The sequence below is a fragment of the Danio aesculapii genome, chromosome 3, assembly GCF_903798145.1.
Source record: "Danio aesculapii chromosome 3, fDanAes4.1, whole genome shotgun sequence".
Taxonomy (NCBI): Eukaryota; Metazoa; Chordata; class Actinopteri; order Cypriniformes; family Danionidae; genus Danio; species Danio aesculapii.
The window spans coordinates 59,274,791-59,293,315 of record NC_079437.1 but is presented as its reverse complement, the minus strand read 5'-3'; the positions used below and the strand labels follow the sequence as shown (position 1 = coordinate 59,293,315).

The 18,525-nt window shown below is 35.0% G+C and overlaps 1 protein-coding gene across 1 annotated transcript in view; it reads right to left on the bottom strand.

Moving 5' to 3' along the window:
- Nucleotides 1-18,525, bottom strand: part of LOC130221749 (SEC14-like protein 1) — a 43,800-nt gene that overhangs the window by 1,466 nt on the left and 23,809 nt on the right. Inside the window, exons 8-15 of the mRNA XM_056454335.1 lie at nucleotides 15,437-15,626; nucleotides 13,420-13,508; nucleotides 12,515-12,585; nucleotides 10,959-11,130; nucleotides 6,387-6,521; nucleotides 2,018-2,152; nucleotides 648-899; nucleotides 325-503 (exon numbers count right to left, since the gene is read on the bottom strand). Coding sequence (XP_056310310.1) covers nucleotides 325-503; nucleotides 648-899; nucleotides 2,018-2,152; nucleotides 6,387-6,521; nucleotides 10,959-11,130; nucleotides 12,515-12,585; nucleotides 13,420-13,508; nucleotides 15,437-15,626 — 1,223 coding nt within the window. The remainder of the gene's footprint in view (nucleotides 1-324; nucleotides 504-647; nucleotides 900-2,017; nucleotides 2,153-6,386; nucleotides 6,522-10,958; nucleotides 11,131-12,514; nucleotides 12,586-13,419; nucleotides 13,509-15,436; nucleotides 15,627-18,525) is intronic.

Here is an 18,525-nt window from a genome sequence, read left to right as displayed (position 1 = left end):
TAAACAAAGGTCTAATAAATGTCTAAACAAATGCGTCTAAACAGGGATCTAATAAACATCTAAACAGATGTGTTTTATAGACGTCTAAACATGGATATCTAATAAATGTCTAAACATGAATGTCAAATAGACGTCTAAACATGATGGATGTCTAAACATGGATGCATCTAATGGACGTCTAAACAGGGAGGCATCTAATGGATGTCTAAACAGGGATGTCAAGTAGACGTCTAAACCGGGGAAAAAATATACAGGAGGGTTAACAACTCTCGCTTCAACTGCAAGTGCTCAAGGAGTTAGCTGTGAATGTGTAAATGCACAGACCTGAAGTCAGCAGACTGCAGCACCTCAGTGAAGTACATGACTTTGCATCGGTGTGAGGAGACCTGCAGAGACGCCAGCACATCATCTACACGCGGCCGACTGGAGGACGAGCAGGACGGAGTGCTGTAAAGACGCCACTGCAGGATGTAGAAACCAGGCCAGCGTGTCACATGAGAGCCCTGAAGAGAAAATGTGGAGAACAGGACAAAGTTAGAGGTATTATCCAGACAAAATCCTTTTTAGAGGAACACTAAAAAAACACAAAAAACTGCTAAAAGCAGGTTTAACCTTAATTTAATGTAGTTTTAATCTTAGGGTCTGACCTGTACACTCTCTCCCTCTCTGCAGGTGAGGGCCGTCTCCACCATACTGTAGTCCTGGCCGAGCATCCAGGATCGGTCAATGAACTGGACGTTGTTTCCAGCAGGACAGGCCAGGTTGTGTGCACTCAAACCCTCTTTTTTAACAGGCTGAGGAGCTCTTCTGGAGTGGTAGATATTGAAGATCATGTCGCCTTTACACACATCAAAGTCCCACGTGATGACAGACGACACATCTGTAATCTCTATTAGCACCTGAAAACATCAACAGAGGCATTTTTCTTTTATTTGTGTTGTGCACTATTAACTAATGCATCCTATTCTGGATGTAACATAGTCACCGTTTTGTTCACCATTAAAAAAAAGACTACTATATGAAACTAAAGGGTATACATAAAATATAATTAAATTAAATAAACAATGAAATACAATAAAACAAAATACAATAAAATAAATGAAATGTAAAAATAAAATAAAGAAAAACAATGAAATTTTAAAATAAAACAAAACACAATAAAACAATGAGCTATTAAAATTAAATTAGATAAACAATAAAAATTAATAACAATGAAATATTTAAATAAAACAAAAAATAAAAGCAAAACAATAATTAAAACAAAATAAAACATTGAAATAATAAAATAAAAGCAAAATACAATAAAACAACGAACAATTAAACTAAATAATAAAATTAAATAAGACAATGAAACAATAAAATAAAACAAAAATTAAAAAAAATAAAATAAAATAAAGCAAAACAATAAAATAAAACAATAAAACAAAACAAAATGATAAAATAAAATACAAAACAATAAAACAATGAACTATTAAAATAATTTAAACAAAATAAAAGCAAACAATTAAATTTTAAAATAAAATAGAAAAGCAATAAAATAAAACAATTAAATATTAACAAAACCAAATACAATAAAACAATAATTTATTTTCATAATAAAACAATAAAATATTAAAATAAAAATAAAGCAAAACAGAAAATATAAAAAACAATAAAATGTAATTAAAATAATAATAAAAAAAACTATACAATATAAAAATAACATCGAATTTATCAATAAAAAAAATAAATAAATAAAAATTGGGGTACAACCTACAAATAATTTTTCTAATTCAAGTCAGATTCACACCCACAAAATCAAAGGAAATCATTGATAAATATTTTCACTCTTCTAACACAATCAGAATGCATTATTAAACTGCACAAATGAACATATTTTCAGAACTTTTGCAGTGTTTGAACTCTACATTTCATGCCACCTCATAACCACTAGATGGCATCAATGATCAACATCTATGCATTTGAAGTTTGACATCCAAAGTACAGAGTGTTGTGTACATTCTTGACATTCGAGTACCTCGTGTGGAGCCCCTTTTAACACACTGGCGCTCTTGTAGATGGTTTCGTTCCACAGTTTAACCTCTTCATTTTCCAGCTCCTCAGCTGTACGGTACAGAGATTTGGGGACCAGGCCACCCTCAGGAACGTCACACTGAATTCATTCAACAAAAAGACACAGACATACGGGTTAGTGTGATAAAACGCTGTTATAATTTATGTCTGAATAAATACTGTACAGCTAAACGTGTCCTGGGATGTACCAGAGAATAACAAAATAATAAACAAATACATGTAAAATATTAAAAACAAGTAAAAAAATATATCAAAAATATATGAAAAATAATAATGCATAAAAATAATAAATACAGTAAAATTAAGAAACAAAGTAAATACATTTACTTTTTTATTTAAAAAATAAAATAATAATAATAATAATAATGCTGGCAAAAATACATGTAAAAATAAAAAAGACATGTAAAAAATATTAAAATATAAATAAAAAAATAATTAATGTGTAAAGATAATGTGTAAAAATATAATAAAGTAAAAAAGATATGTAAAAAATAATAAAAATATAAATAAAAAAATAATTAATGTGTAAAAATAATGTGTAAAACTATAATAAAGTAAAAAAGATATGTAAAAAATAATAAAAATATAAATAAAAAAATAATTGTGTAAAAATAACGTGTAAAAATATAATAAAAATATTAACATGTAAAAATCGATAAAAAATAAAAAAATTAATAACTGTAAAAAATACATGTAAAAACAATAAAAATAAAAAAGAACTATACATGTACAAAATTTTAATTAATAATTAAAATTAATAAATGTAAACATGATATAATAAAAAATAATATTAATACATGTACAAAAATAATGAAATTATTAAATTATTATTTAAAAAAAATAATAAAATACATTTACAAAAAAAAAATTATATTAATAAAAAAATTAATAAATAAATTAAAAAAAAAAAAAAAATAAATAAAAAATAAAAAAAAAATCACACAAGTCAATATAAAATATAATAAAATAAAATGGTGGATAAATGGAAAAGGATCTGATTAAATCACCCAGTATAAATACAAAACGTATTAGCATATAACTGATGACAAAGTCAAAAAAAACATGAAAATTATATCAAGAACAAATAATAAATGGCTAAAAGCTACCCATTTACATGAATACCAAACCTTGATATTAATGCTGTGGTTCCACAAAGGAGAAAAGAGAAGGGACCTAATTCTCTTTAAATATCAATGAACACATAAAAACACTGGCAAGCACGCAACAAAAGGAATGCAAACCACACTATAAAACAACAAGAAGAAACAAGGAACAAAAAACAGAGGAATCAAATGAATCAGCTGAGCATAACTAGTAAACAAGTAAACCAGCCCAAAAAATTAATTAATTAAAAAAATGACTCGAACACAGGGAGGAAACAAAGGAACCAAATGAAACCGAAAAATACATCAGACACAAACCGACCGTCACAAACACTGTTCTTAGAATAAATATTTACATAGGAAACAGTATTCATAAATACTGTAAATATGCAAATGATTATTTGAAAATGTCTTGTTTGTCTTGTTGGGTGTACGGCTTGTCCACTTAATGTTCTGCTTTGCCTGATTTTCCAGTTTGATGACCTCACATTTATCAATATAGTATCATGGCTTTCCCAAAGACACACCAGCTCAATTTCATATTATGTTGATGTTGGAATTTAAGAGCCCACAACACTGCAGTATTGCTTTTGAGTATTATAAAATGTTTTTGCAACACAATGAGTAAAACTAGACTATTTTTCTGAACATGCTATCCTGATTCCTGAAAACAAAACAGCAACTTCACATCAGAACCAGCAAAGAACCAACAAGAACCATAAGAGTCAGTTTGAACCGGAAGTTGCTAAGAGTTTTAATGTTGTATGTTAATGTACTTGTCGATCTAAGAAGATGCAAACGCTGACTGCATGGCGCAGTGTAATTATTTAGCATGCCAGAGTCTTGTTCGTTATGAAAATCAACCAAAAAAATTGCTCCACCAACTACCCCCACCCACAGAATCGAGAAAGAGCCATAAATCTGTCAAAATCTTTCCGTGTCTGGCCGGGTGAGGTTCCCCGTGTTGAGTCAAGAATTTTAAGGAACAAGCAAAGAATCATCAACAACCAGTAAGTATCCTCACAAACCAGCAAGAATCAAGGACCAGCAAAGAATCATCAAGGACCAGCAAAGAATCACCAAGAATCAGCAAGGACTCATCAAGGACCTGCAAAGACTCATCAAGGACCAGCAAAGAATCACCAAGAACCAGCAAGGACTCATCAAGGACCTGCAAAGACTCATCAAGGACCAGCAAATAATCATCAAGGACCAGCAGAGAATCATTAAGAACCAGCAAAGAATCATCAGCATTGAGCGAAGAATCTTTAAGAGCCAACAAAGAATCATCAGGAACAAGTGAGGAATCATGAAGATCCAGTAAGCATCATCAAGGACCAGAAAGAATAATCAAGGACCAGCAAGGAACCATCAAGTACCAGCAAATAACCAGCAAGAACCAGCAAATACTCATCATGAACCAGCAAAGAATAATCAGGATCAAGCGAAGAATCTTCAAGAGCCAACAAAAAATCATCAGGAACAAGTGAAGAATCATGAAGAACCAGCAAGCATCATCAAGGACCAGAAAGAATAATCAAGGACCAGCAAAGAACCAGCAAATACTCATCATGAACCAGCAAAGAATCATGAAGGACCAGCAAAGAATAATCAAGGACCAGCAAAGAATCATCAGGATTAAGCGAAGAATCTTCAAGAACTAGCAAAGACTCATCAAGAACCAGCAAGCGTCATCAAGGACCAGCAAAAAATCATCAGGATAATGTAAAAAAATTTCAAGAGCCAACAAAGAATCATCAGGAACAAGCTTAAAAAAATAAATAAATAATAAAAAAAAAATAAATAAAATAATAAAAAAAAATCACCAAGAACCAGTAAGAATCCTCAAGAACCAGCAAGAATTATCAAGGACCAGAAAAGAATCTTCAAGGACCAGCAAAGACTCATTGGGAACCAGCAAAGACTCATCAAGGACCAGCAAGCATCTTCAAGAACCAGCAAGCATCATCAAGGACCAGCAAAAAATCATAAAGAACCAGCAAAGAAACATTAAGAACAAGCAAAGAATCATCAAGTACCAGCAAGTGTCTTCAAGAACCAGCAAGCATCATCAAGGACCAACAAAGAATCATCAGGAACAAGCAAATAATAATCAAGAATCAGTGTCTTCAAGAACCAGCTAGAATCATCAAGGACTAGCAAAGAATCTTCAAGAACCAGCAGGAATCATCAAGAACCAGCAAAAAATAATCAAGGAGCAGCTAGAATCATCAAGAATCAGCAAGGATCTTCAAGAACCAGCAAAAAATAATCAAGGAGCAGCTAGAATAATCAAGAATCAGCAAGAATTTTCAAGAACATGGATAATACATGGATTTTTTTTTTAAACGAAAAAGTCGATTACACAATTTTAATTCTATATTTTTTAAATCAATTAAATTTAATAATTTGTTTTAAGTAGGGCTGCAACTACAGAGTATTTCAATAATCGATTAGTTGTGTGGTTATTTTTTATAAATTTAATAAAAACCAAACTTTTTTTATTAGCCAATTTAATTACTATATAAACTATATATTATTACTATATTATTATCTAAGCATAAAAAACACAAAAGCCATGTTTTAAGTTTATTGATCTTTAATTTTGACATTTTATACCTTAAGGGAAAAACAAGGTTTGATTATGAACAGTAAAACTTCTCTAAATATTCGAAACATAAATAAACAAAAAGCAGAAAAGGTTTACTTCTATCATATTTACATTAGGATATTAGGACACAAACCTGAATACAATAAGATATTAAGAATTTGTTGGAATATAAAAATAATAAATAATAAACAACAAAGATGTCTTTTTGAAACAGCGGCAGAACAAAGGGAAACTTTTCACTGCTCAATGCACAAATGTAACATTATTAGCATTTGCTAAAAACCACAACAGTGTGTTGTCTAGTTCAACTTCCCCCGTTTCCCCTCAGTTTAGCGTTTCCGCTACACAAACTGTATTCCCGTACAGAGCGCGGGCACGTACTCCTATTGTTTCCAAAAAAAAAAAAAAATGATTACCGTTTTTGAGCACGCAGCCAACACTCTACGTGCAAACACTGATGGACTACCACACCAATTTTATTTTTTATATTTTTTGACAATCTTGGTCAAGACTCAACACTCTCAATCTTCTACAACACCTCAATAGCACATCAGGTTTGTAACCAGCTCACGAGACCAGCAGCAGATTTTAAGACTTACCATAGAGTCTCCTCCCAAGAAGTCGGGTATGCAGTCTTTGTTTATGTAGTCCACCAGACCTCCAGGCCCCTGGTAGTCATTCCCGGCATAGATGAGGAACTTCTTCCGTGTGTTCTCATCAATGAATGGACTGACCTGATGGCAGAACAATGTGCGACGTAGATCAGCAGCTGATTTTTCATTAGCACTGCTAACACACACACACACACACACACACACACACAGGCAAACATGACATTTACAGCTGCCCAGTAATTAACAAAGGTCAGGCCAGTGGAACGAGTCCGCATTAACATGACATTTAATTCTGATGGGTCAGTCGTGCCATTTGCACCCATTAAACAGAGACTGAATATATTATTATCGTAGAATTTCCCAATACGTTAAACAATTTCTCTGCATTTCTGTTTTGTTTTAAAGGGACAGTGCACCCTAAGATGGATATTTTGCCATTATTTACTCACACGCTCACTTGCCACACTAGTTTGAGATTGTGGAGATTTTAAACAATGTTGGAAACCAGTAACCACTGATTTTGTTTTGATGGTTCCTTTAACCCATTTGCATGCCAAAAATTCTCGTTAGAGTATTAGTAGAGCGTCTGCTTAAAATCTCTTTACACTACTCCACCAACAGACATTCTCCTGACTATAATAAACCTTGCAAGTGCGTGTCAACTTACACTAACTCCAACCTTACAGTCTACGAATACTCTAATGAGAACTTTTGGCATGCAGTTGCAATGCAAATAATGTGTAAAAGGGACTAACAAAATAAAGCGATACCAAAAAGTCAAACTGGTTTGAAACAAGTCGAGGGTGAGTACATTTTAATTTTAGGGTGAACTATATCTTTAAGTAGAGCTGCAAAACATTTCGTTTGAGCATCGATATCGTAACGTGTGCATCCGCAACAGTCAAACAGCAGGATCTGCAATGTTGAGTTGGGATGATAGTTGATTATAATCAATACAGAGTTGAATGCGTTTTTAAACTGATAGTTCACCCTAAAATTAAGCTATTTTCATTTCACCCTTCACTTGTTTTTAGGAGTTTCTTTTTTATGTTGAACACTTAAAGATATTTTTAATAACTGTGCGTTCACACCAAAGGCGGCGAGAGCATTACAGTTCGCTCTGGCTGCCCTGGCGACAACGCGGTTTGCCTTTCGCTCTCTAGATGAGAGCATCAAAATTCACTACATTAATCTCGTATTTAAAGGGGCCGCTGCAGCAAATCTGTTACATTATCGTATAAAAACATGCTTTCTAGTGTGAAAACTTTGTTGATCAACTTCATTTAACGATGGAAGAACAAGTTGTTTGCGTGTGGTGTGGCTTTCTCCACTTATTCAATATGGGTCCATGTCTAAAATATTCTGAAGCAGCATTACTGTTTTGCACTCTCGTTATAGTTAGCATGAGATTCCCGCGTTTTTTTAAGAGAAAAAAAAAAAACATTAATGCAAATCAATTTCCCAGTAACTTTTTAAAATGTATGTCCCTGTTAGAAAATATCGTAAATAATTGGAAATTCCGGCGACCGCGATAATCAAACCCTTGGGAACAACTATGGTCAGAACCAAAGTTTACAGTGACAGTGTTCTATGGACTCCTCTCAAGTGGTGGACGTCTGGTTCGACTGTTTGCTGCCGAACCGCATCACAGCTCATTACTATAAAGTCTTAATTTCAACTCTCCTCGACACCCACCCTAGCGAACACGTGCTAATCAACGCTTCAATTAAAATAGATGGTTTCCAGGCTACTTTGACACTCTCACCACTTTAGGTGTGAACACATGGTAACTCCTAAACATTCGAAGCAAGTGAAGTAAAAAAAGTGAGTAAATTAAACCATCCCTTTAAGGCCTGTGAATGTGTGAACTAGGGGTGTCAAAATTTATTGTTTCTTTGGTGCACCGCGATGCAGACGCGGACAATTCGGTATCGGTTCAGTAATAATCATAACCGGTTATTATGTACTGACATCATTTATCTCATATGCGCTCTGTCGGGAGGGAGGCGAGCGCGGGTATTTACAACACTGCAGGCGCCAACTACTTAATTTCACTGTGTGTGTTTTCTGGAAAGTCTTTCACTGGCACTTACAGCAGAAGCCCCTATTTCTCTGCGATTGAGGGAATGAAAGTACTCCATTTCTCTCTCTCTCTCTCTCTCACTGTAGCCAGGGCCGGCGCGTCCATAGGGGCAACCTAGGCGGCCGCCGTGGCGTCCGCGACACCTTCCTCACCACCTGCGTCCTCACTTTACTAGCGGGTCCCTTTCGTTTTCACTTTCGGGTTGAGGGCGGCGTGATCGTCCTTTGCCTAGAGCGGCAGTTTAGCTCAGCTTAGCTTGCTGACTGTGGCCCATTTCACCTGCTGGCGTGACTTTTTCTCCCCTTTCTTTTCCTCTCGGCTGTATGCATTCCCGCGACTGTACCTGTGCATTGTCGCAGGACCCGACCAAATTTCTTGCGGCGCGGGAATAAATTTCAGAATAAAAGCTCGGGAGCGGTCGGTAACTCTGGTGTAATTTTAACAGGAGTGGGCGGTCTCACAATATAGCTCCCGAGCAAGCAAGTGCGCGTGGCATGTGTGTGTGTGTGTTATAGCTTGTTATAGCCACCCCCCAAAATACAACACCGTGTATGGAAAGCATCGTCAATGCACCGTGATGCACCGAAATATCGAATTGAACCGAATTGATGGCATGATAATCGTAACCAAACCGTGAGACCAGTAAAGGTTTACACCTCTAGTGTGAACACTTCAATATTTCAGAGTTTAAAAGATCTGGCCACAAGAAATTATAATGTTTTTAACTTTGATCAAGATTATATTAATATCAATAACTGTACCTGAATACTGTTAGATTCTCCAGAAAACTACAAGTCACTTTTATCTCTGCTATATTGTATTTATCTATGCTTGTAATTTAGAGAGAGACTCACTCTCCTAAAAAATAAATATATAAATAAATAAATCACCCCACCCTGCTGAAAAATCCAGCTTAAACCAGCCTAGGCTGGTTGACTGGTTTTAGCTGGTTGACCAGCCTGGTTTTAGAGGGGTTTTGGCCATTTACAGGCTGGTTTCCAGCTATTTCCAGCCTGGTCTTAGCTGGTCAGGCTAGAAAATCACCAGCTAAATCCAGCTAAAACCAGCTTGACCAGCCTGATTTAAGCTGGACATGGCTGGTTTTGGCTGGGCTCCCAGCCTGGCTAGGCTGTTCAAGCTGGTTTTAGCTGGTCATTTTCCAGCTTGACCAGCTAAGACCAGGCTGGAAATGGCCAAAACCCCTCTAAAACCAGGCTGGTCGACCAGCTAAAACCAGCCAACCAGCCTAGGCTGATTTAAGCCGTTTTTTTTTCAGTAGGGCAATCAATCTAATATTGAGAATTCTTTCCAAATAAAGCCGTTTTAGTCATCTGGTGATATTGTATTCACATTGCAATCGCAGAAATATAAAATATTTTGATTTTTGAGTTTGAGCATGCAAAATTCTGTCAAAAGGTCCTGCGTAAAATGGTGGGATTAAACAAGATGGCACAACAAAATGATTGCTTCATCTTTTACATTTTTGGGTAAATTTTTACAGTAACAGTACATAATTAACAATCTTCTAATATGTGAACAAAATGTTACTTATGAACTAATGATGACTTAAGGAATGCGCTAATCATGACCTAACGTTAACTACAACATGAGTCACAAGAGTTCATGTGTGAATAATGGCTACCTAATTATTACACCTAATTAATTAGTACGGCTACTATAATTATTGTGAGATCATGTTTGTTAATGAATGTATTAATTAACATGTTAGTTTAAGCTAACTCGCTCTATGAGAAAAAATATTCGTTTAAATGCACTCATGACCTGTTAATGTCTCATTATGTAATGACTTTACTTGGAGGGGCACATTATAATTAACTCATTATTACATCATTCTTGTTTAAAATGGAAAGGTCATGCATTTCAATTCATGTTTACATTGAAAGAGCAATAGAAAAAGTGTTCAGTCTACATCAAAATGAACAGTTTAAACAGGAGACGATGAATTGTTAAGAATGAGATAATGACAATAATAATAATAATGTGCCCCTCTAAGTAAAGTCATGACATAATGATACATTAACAGGTTATGAGTTCATGTTGAGACTTACATTCAGCTTAAACTAAAGTGTTATTTAATGTATTCATTAACAAACATGCAACAAGCCGTTACTCACACATTAACTCATGTGACGTGGTTATGGTTAGTTATTGATTAGTACACTCCTTAACCCATCATAAGTTCATAATAAAGTAATATTTATTTATTAGTACATCATTATTATGTTGTTGTAAAGTGTTAATCATCTTTGTACGGAGAGGTCACAATTTGATCTTCTATTGGTTTCACGCACACACGCACGCACGCACGCACGCACGCACACACGCACATTAGTTCACCAAGCTTGAACTTTTGAATGCAGTGGTATGCGAAAATTGTGGCACGAGCTTGTGTTTCCGGTCTCAGTGGAAGTCAACGGTGAATGTGAATAGTGTGTATGTGTGTTTGTGTTTACCAAAGTCCAGAGCACAGGAAACACTCTGGGCGCTCTTAGTATGAGAAGACGACCGAGGGTTTCTGGGTAATTGGCTCCTACAACCTCAATCATCCTCAGCAAGGCTTTGATTCCAGGTCTCCACAGATGCCTCATGTTTAACCCCTCGAGATCCACCAGACATGTCCAGCAGCTACAGTAGAAGAGCAGTTATTATTGATCAGAGTGGAGAACAGATGAAAAGTTATAGGACCACTAGGGTTTAGAACTTCTGACTGGGACTAAAAAGTAGAAGCATATTACTCCCATTTACTTCTGTGAGCTACTGACACTGTATGAGCCTACCAGAGCCCTTCGCCCCTCCAATCAGGATTTGCCATTCATCGCAAAATCAAGACTTAAATGCATTAAGACAAGCACCTTCCCTCTCCTGCTGTAAGACTCAAGACTTACATTTGGAAAATAACTATTAAACATGTTTTTTCCAGGGAATATTATTTCTAAAGGAGCTATTGACTTGGAGTTGAACCAGATTTTGGTAAAAACCCAAACAATACAAACATACAAATAAAATTAAACTAAAATCTGAAAGATGAGTTATGTGTAATAACTGAAATGACAAGGAGAAAGTACTGAACTACTGAAACGCATTTAATACTTTATATAAAAGGCTTTTTTGGTGCTGGCAGCTTAAAAGTGCCTCTCATATGGAGAATAAATGTCACATGAATTCACAGACTTCAACAGAGTGTAAAAATCTGTAGGTCTCGTCTATCAAATCTGATCTTTATTTGTATTTTCTACTGGATTAACATCAGGTGATTGGCTGGGCCATTCTGCAGCTCGATTTTCTTTCTCTGAATACATTTCAGATTTTCCTTGGCTGTGTTTTGGATCATTGTCTTTCTGAAATGTCCACCCTGGTTTCATCTTCATCCTCCTGCTAATGTGGATGTTGGACCAAAGCAGCGAATATTCATTTACAATGACGAATGGCAGAGGGCTGCTGAAGAACTACTGAAAGATTTCAGCTGCTGTCTGAGCTTTCACTGCCTTTCTACACCTCCCTTTCTTCATCAGCTTAATACTTTTTTCCCTGCATCATTTCATTTTATTACACATAACTGCATTTGTAAATTAATTAGTCATTTTTCTTTGCATATATGAATAATTTTGGTTGTTAGCAACATCCGGTGAAAATTTCAAGTCAACAGTGCTTTTAGAAATAGTATTTCTGAGCAAAAATAGTGACATGTTCAATACTTGTTTCCCCCAACTGCATTTATTTTCAAAGGCATTTGGCTGTTAGGAGGTATGATCATTATTTTTCGTCTGCTTGTGGATATCTGTCTGCTTTCTGATGATTTGTTGAAAACAAATACAATTGCTATTGCCACTGAGAAGGAACGGTTCTTATTAATAATTTCTTAACCATTTTTAATAACCCTTAATAACCATTTTTAAAACATTAACTTTGGGAAGTAATGATTTTCAGTAATGTTATTTGTTTTTTAAGTGGAGTTGGATTCCCAATATTATACATTATCTGTTCGATCATGAATGAATGAGTTCAATACCTGATTGGTTTTCCAAATATTTTGGTGTTTTCTTCACAGCGTCTCAGACCTTCCTCGTTGATTGACAGAACCTAAAGATTGGGTGAAAAATGAAGAAGGACAGATATTAGTAATTATATCTAATTGATTCAGGTCATTTTAAAAAAAAAACTTTGACTGCCCAAATTATTATACACATGGCAGCCTATACCAGAATTTCACAATTTCCAAAATTGAGGTGGCTCAGAACCCAAACATTACCTCTTTTTGCCTTAGGACATCTCTGATTTAACTTTTTTTACGAGACGCCAGTATCACTTGTAGTTCTAAACTATTTTTAATTAATTTTTTATCCATATTATAATGCGGTTATCAAATGCTGTTGTCTTTATTGCTCACTGTATTAACACATTACATGTTGATTGTTTTGCAGCTCCCAATTTACTACTCAAAAGTTGACAAGACCAAACTCTTAACCACAATATGAGTAATTTTCAACCACAGTAAAGAGCAATATAGGACTTCAGTCTGAATTCAAAGAAGTTAGTAAATGAAATAAGTAGTGCCATGCCAGACCATTTTAGTACCTGTTCAGTTGCTTGTTAATGCAAATATCTAAATCAGCCAATAAGATGGCAGCAATTCAATAAAGATTTGGTCAAGGTGATTTGCTGAATTTCAAACGGAAGGCATTTAAGCCCAAATCAAATGAGTATTTCTCAACATATTTGCTTAAAATTTCCTTGCATCCGAATATTTAACAACCACATTTTCTTATACTTAAAACTAATTCTATCTTTACTAATACTTAAGAACTGTTTACTCAATAGAAATACATATCACCCAGTCATAATATTTGCATTATATTGCTATAAAAATAGATAAATAAGATAATTTTAGAGTATGTGTATTAGTCTAACTCTTACATGTCTCAGAAGGGTCTCTTCTCCCAGCGCCCGCACCAAACCCTTGGTGTCCATTTGACCAAGTCGAAGGATATAAAGAGGGCGTCCATCTACATAATGTAAACAAACAAGTATATAATCATATATCACTATATTCATTTGAAACTACAGGTTAGGGTTAGAATAATTGATGTACATAAATATATACTCATCAAAAGTATTAGCAGATATTAAGGAGTCAGGTCTACTTATACTCTACTAATAGCTGCCACAAATAAATCTATAAAATAACAGAAGAAAAAGACTGGTAGATTGCAATACTGTATATTATGACAAACTTAGATGATAGATCACTTCAAACTACTAAAAATGTAAACATTAGTCCGCAGCAGAGTCGCATTATCAACATCAAACATTGTCTGAGCAGAGAGGAAAGAATAAATGTATAGAAAAACACCTCTGAATCATGAACTAAAGACTATTTGAAGAAAAATACATAGCCTAGGTTTCTCAAAAAGGGCTTAGATTAACCCAAGACTATGCTTTAGTTTAATTAGTGTGTTTGCGCAACTTTTATAATATGCATTAGACAAATCTTAAGACAAAACAATGACATAGTGACATTTTAAGACAAGATACTTGGAGTTAAAAAGAGTTCAAATATGCAATGGGGGATGAGGAATGGAAAGGTATTTTGTCAAACACCGGTAAATACGTAGGAGAAGCAAGAGGACAATTAACTCAGTATAAAATTGGACACAGGTTTTACTTCACACCTGTCCGACTCAATAGAATGGGTTTGGCAAATAATAATGTTTGTTGGAAATGTCAAAAAGAGAGAGGCACATTTATTCATTGTATTTGGGACTGTTCACTAGTTCAGTCTTTTTGGCACCAAACCCTAAATATTTTGAGTAAATGGCTTGGACCGTTAATACCACTGTTACCAAGGTTATGCTTACTGGGAGATAGGGAACTGATGCCAAATATTACAAAAGGAGAGTTCACAGTCATCATGGTGGGGATCTCAGTGACAGCTAGAGTCATCTTAAAACCCTGGAAAACTCCCAAAATTCTAGAGTTAAAAGAATGGACCAATCTATTGACTAAAACAGCTTCATATGAACATTTACATTTACTTTGCAAATTACATAATAAGGACAAAGCAGGGGTCTCTGTATGTATCCCAGTGTGGGAAGACTTTTGGTCTTATGTGATGGTGTCTTGAAACACAATTTAAAACTACTCACCAGGTTCTTCTAATAATATTGTACTTTTGTCCATAGTAACCACTGTATACACTCTGGCTTTACATTAAGTAGGCCACAAGTGATCACGTGTAATATGTGTTTGTATTATTTTGTCATGAACCAGAAGAAAACAATTAAAAACTTGAATTAAAAAATAAATAAATAAGTAAATTGTTTTTTTTTAAAGATATAGTTAACATTTTTACACCCATATCAAACTCTTAATTTAAAGGTCCAGTGAAGTGCTTTGAAATGTGCATTTTTTATTTGAAATTTGACGTAAATCGTAACTAAAACATGAAGAGAGGGCGGGATAAAGAGTAGCCCCTGGCTGTTTATATATTATAAAAAAAACAGCCAATGACATTTTGTTTTTATCACTGCTCTGCCAGTGAGAGTGGTTGAGCTCAAGCACATCTAACGAAAAGTGTCTTGAAGGGGGCGGAGCATGTCAGATACTAGCATTCGATTGGTCAGAAGATTTGATGAGAAACTGAAGTATGACGTCAAAAAATGTTGATCCATTTAGGTGGAAGTGACAAACTGCAAGCTTTGTATGTTTATATCTGTTTTATATCTTCTAAATGCAAATTCTTCTTCTATCTTATAGATATCCTAAAAACTAAAAATACTCTTACTAACATCTAAAAAAACCCTTTGTTTTAATTTCATGGGACCTCTAACAGATTGAGAGGGGAATGTATTGCTATTAGTTTTACCAATCCAAAGTTGGCTTTTAAATAACAGTGTCTGCAGTCACACAAAGAGTATATGATATTGAGAGTGACCTTTGTCGTGGTGGTGCCAGCCTCCAGTGTAGTAGTCCTGCAGCGGCTGTGGACTCTGCCATGTGTCCAGCAGGAAGTCTATCTGATGCTGCTTCCTCCATGTGAGTGTCTGGCACAACGCCTCTTTAGCCTTTTCCAGGTTAAAGTCCCGCGAGCGCAGGAAACGCAGCACATGCTGGTCTTTAGGAATCTGATGAGATGGGTAAACATATGAAAATTAGTAACTAATTCAAAAATAAATAGACCCGCTTTAGGCCATGTTTTCTGAAAGCTCATCAAGGTTGTTTATTGGATAGATGGATGTTTATGGATGGATGGATGAATGGATGTTTATTGGATGGATGGATGAATGGATGGATGAATGGATGTTTATTGGATGGATGGATGAATGGATGGATGAATGGATGTTTATTGGATGGATGGATGTTTATTGGATGGATGGATGGATGGATGTTTATTGGATGGATGGAAACAGTAGAATGATTCATGGATGGATACAGAAGATTGATGGATGGATGGATGGATGGATAAATGGATGGATGGATACAGTAGAATGATTAATGGATGGATGGATACAGTAGATGGATGGATGGATGGATGGATGGATAAAATGTTCATTGGATGGATGGGTGGATGTTCATTGGATGGATGAATAGATGTTGATTGGATGGATGGGTGGATGTTCATTGGATGGAAGGATGTATGTATGTTTATTGGATTCATAGATAGATGTTCATTAGATGGATGTTTATTGGATGGATGTTTATTTGATACAGTATATGTATGTTTATTGGATGCATGGATGTTTATTGAATGAATGGATGTTCATTAAATGGATGGATGAATGTTTATCAGATGGATTGATGGATGTTTACTGGATGGATGGATGTTTATTAAATAGATGGATGGGTGGATGTATGTATGGATGGATGTTTATTGGATGGGTGGATGTTTATTGGAAGATGGATAGATGGATGGGTGTTTATTAAATGGATGGATGTTTGTTAGATAGATGGATGAATGTTTGTTAGATGGATAGATTGATGGATGTATGTGTGGATGTTTATTAAATGGATGAATGAACAGAGGGGTGGATGTTTATCGGATGCATGTATGTATGGATGAATGTTTATTGGACGGGTGAATATTTATTGGATGGATATACGTTTATTAAATGGGTGGTGTTTATTGGACGGATGGATAGATGGACGGGGGGTTATTAAATGGATGGATGGATGTTTATTGGAGGGATAAATGTTTATTGAATAGATGGATGCTTATTGGAGGGATAGATGTTTATTAAATATATGGATGCTTATTGGAGGGATAGATGTTTATTGAATAGATGGATGCTTTTTGGAGGGATAGATGTTTATTGGATAGATGGATGTTTATTGGAGGGATAGTTGTTTATTGGATAGATGGATGTTTATTGGACGGATGGATGGATCTTTATTGGATGGATGTTTATTAAATGGATGGATGTTTATTGGATGGATAAATGTTTATTGGATGGATGTTTATAAAATGGATGGATGTTTATTCGATGGACTGATGTTTATTGGAGGGATAGATATTTATTGGATGGAAAGATGGATGGAAGAATGGATGGGATTTAGATGGATGGATGGGATTGGGATGAATAGATACGGATGGATGGATGGATGGATGGATGGGACTGGGATGAATAGATATGGATGGATGGATAGATTGGGATGGATGGATGGGATTGGGATAGATTTACTAACTAGATATTAAAGTTTGAGGACAAACTTTATGGTGGCTTGAAAAGCCGAGTCTGAATTAGCATGTTACTAGCATGAATTAGCAAGTAACTAGCATGATTCTAGCATGAATTAGCATGTTTCTAGCATGAATTAGCATGATTCTAGCATGAATTAGCATGTTACTAGCATGTTTCTAGCATGAGTTAGCATGTTACTAGCATGTTTCTAGCATGAATTAGCATGTTACTAGCATGATTCTAGCATGAATTAGCATGTTACTAGCATGTTTCTAGCATGAATTAGCATTTTACTAGCATGTTTCTAGCATGATTTAGCATGTTATTAGCATGATTCTAGCATGAATTAGCATGTTTCTAGCATGAATTAGCATGTTATTAGCATGATTCTAGCATGAATTAGCATGTTACTAGCATGATTCTAGCATGAATTAGCATGTTACTAGCATGATTCTAGCATGAATTAGCATGTTACTAGCATGATTCTAGCATGAATTAGCATGTTACTAGCATGATTCTAGCATGATCTAGCATGTTACTAGCATGATTCTAGCATGAATTAGCATGTTACTAGCATGTTTCTAGCATGAATTAGCATGTTACTAGCATAATTCTAGCATGAATTAGCATGTTATTAGCATGATTCTAGCATGAATTAGCATGTTACTAGCATGATTCTAGCATGAATTAGCATGTTACTAGCATGATTCTAGCATGAATTAGCATGTTACTAGCATGATTCTAGCATGGATTAGCATGTAACTAGCATGATTCTAGCATGAATTAGCATGTTACTAGCATGATTCTAGCATGAATTAGCATGTTACTAGCATGTTTCTAGCATGAATTAGCATGTTTCTAGCATGAATTAGCATGTTTTTAGCATCATTCTAGCATGAATTAGCATGTTGTTAGCATGATTCCAGCATGAATTAGCATGTTTCTAGCATGAATTAGCATGTTATTAGCATGATTCTAGCATGAATTAGCATGTTACTAGCATGATTCTAGCATGAATTAGCATGTTACTAGCATGTTTCTAGCATGACTTAGCATGTTACTAGCATGATTCTAGCATGAATTAGCATGTTACTAGCATGATTCTAGCATGAATTAGCATGTTACTAGCATGATTCTAGCATGGATTAGCATGTAACTAGCATGATTCTAGCATGAATTAGCATGTAACTAGCATGTTTCTAGCATGAATTAGCATGTTTCTAGCATGAATTAGCATGTTATTAGCATGATTCTAGCATGAATTAGCATGTTTTTAGCATCATTCTAGCATGAATTAGCATGTTACTAGCATGATTCTAGCATGGATTAGCATGTTACTACCATG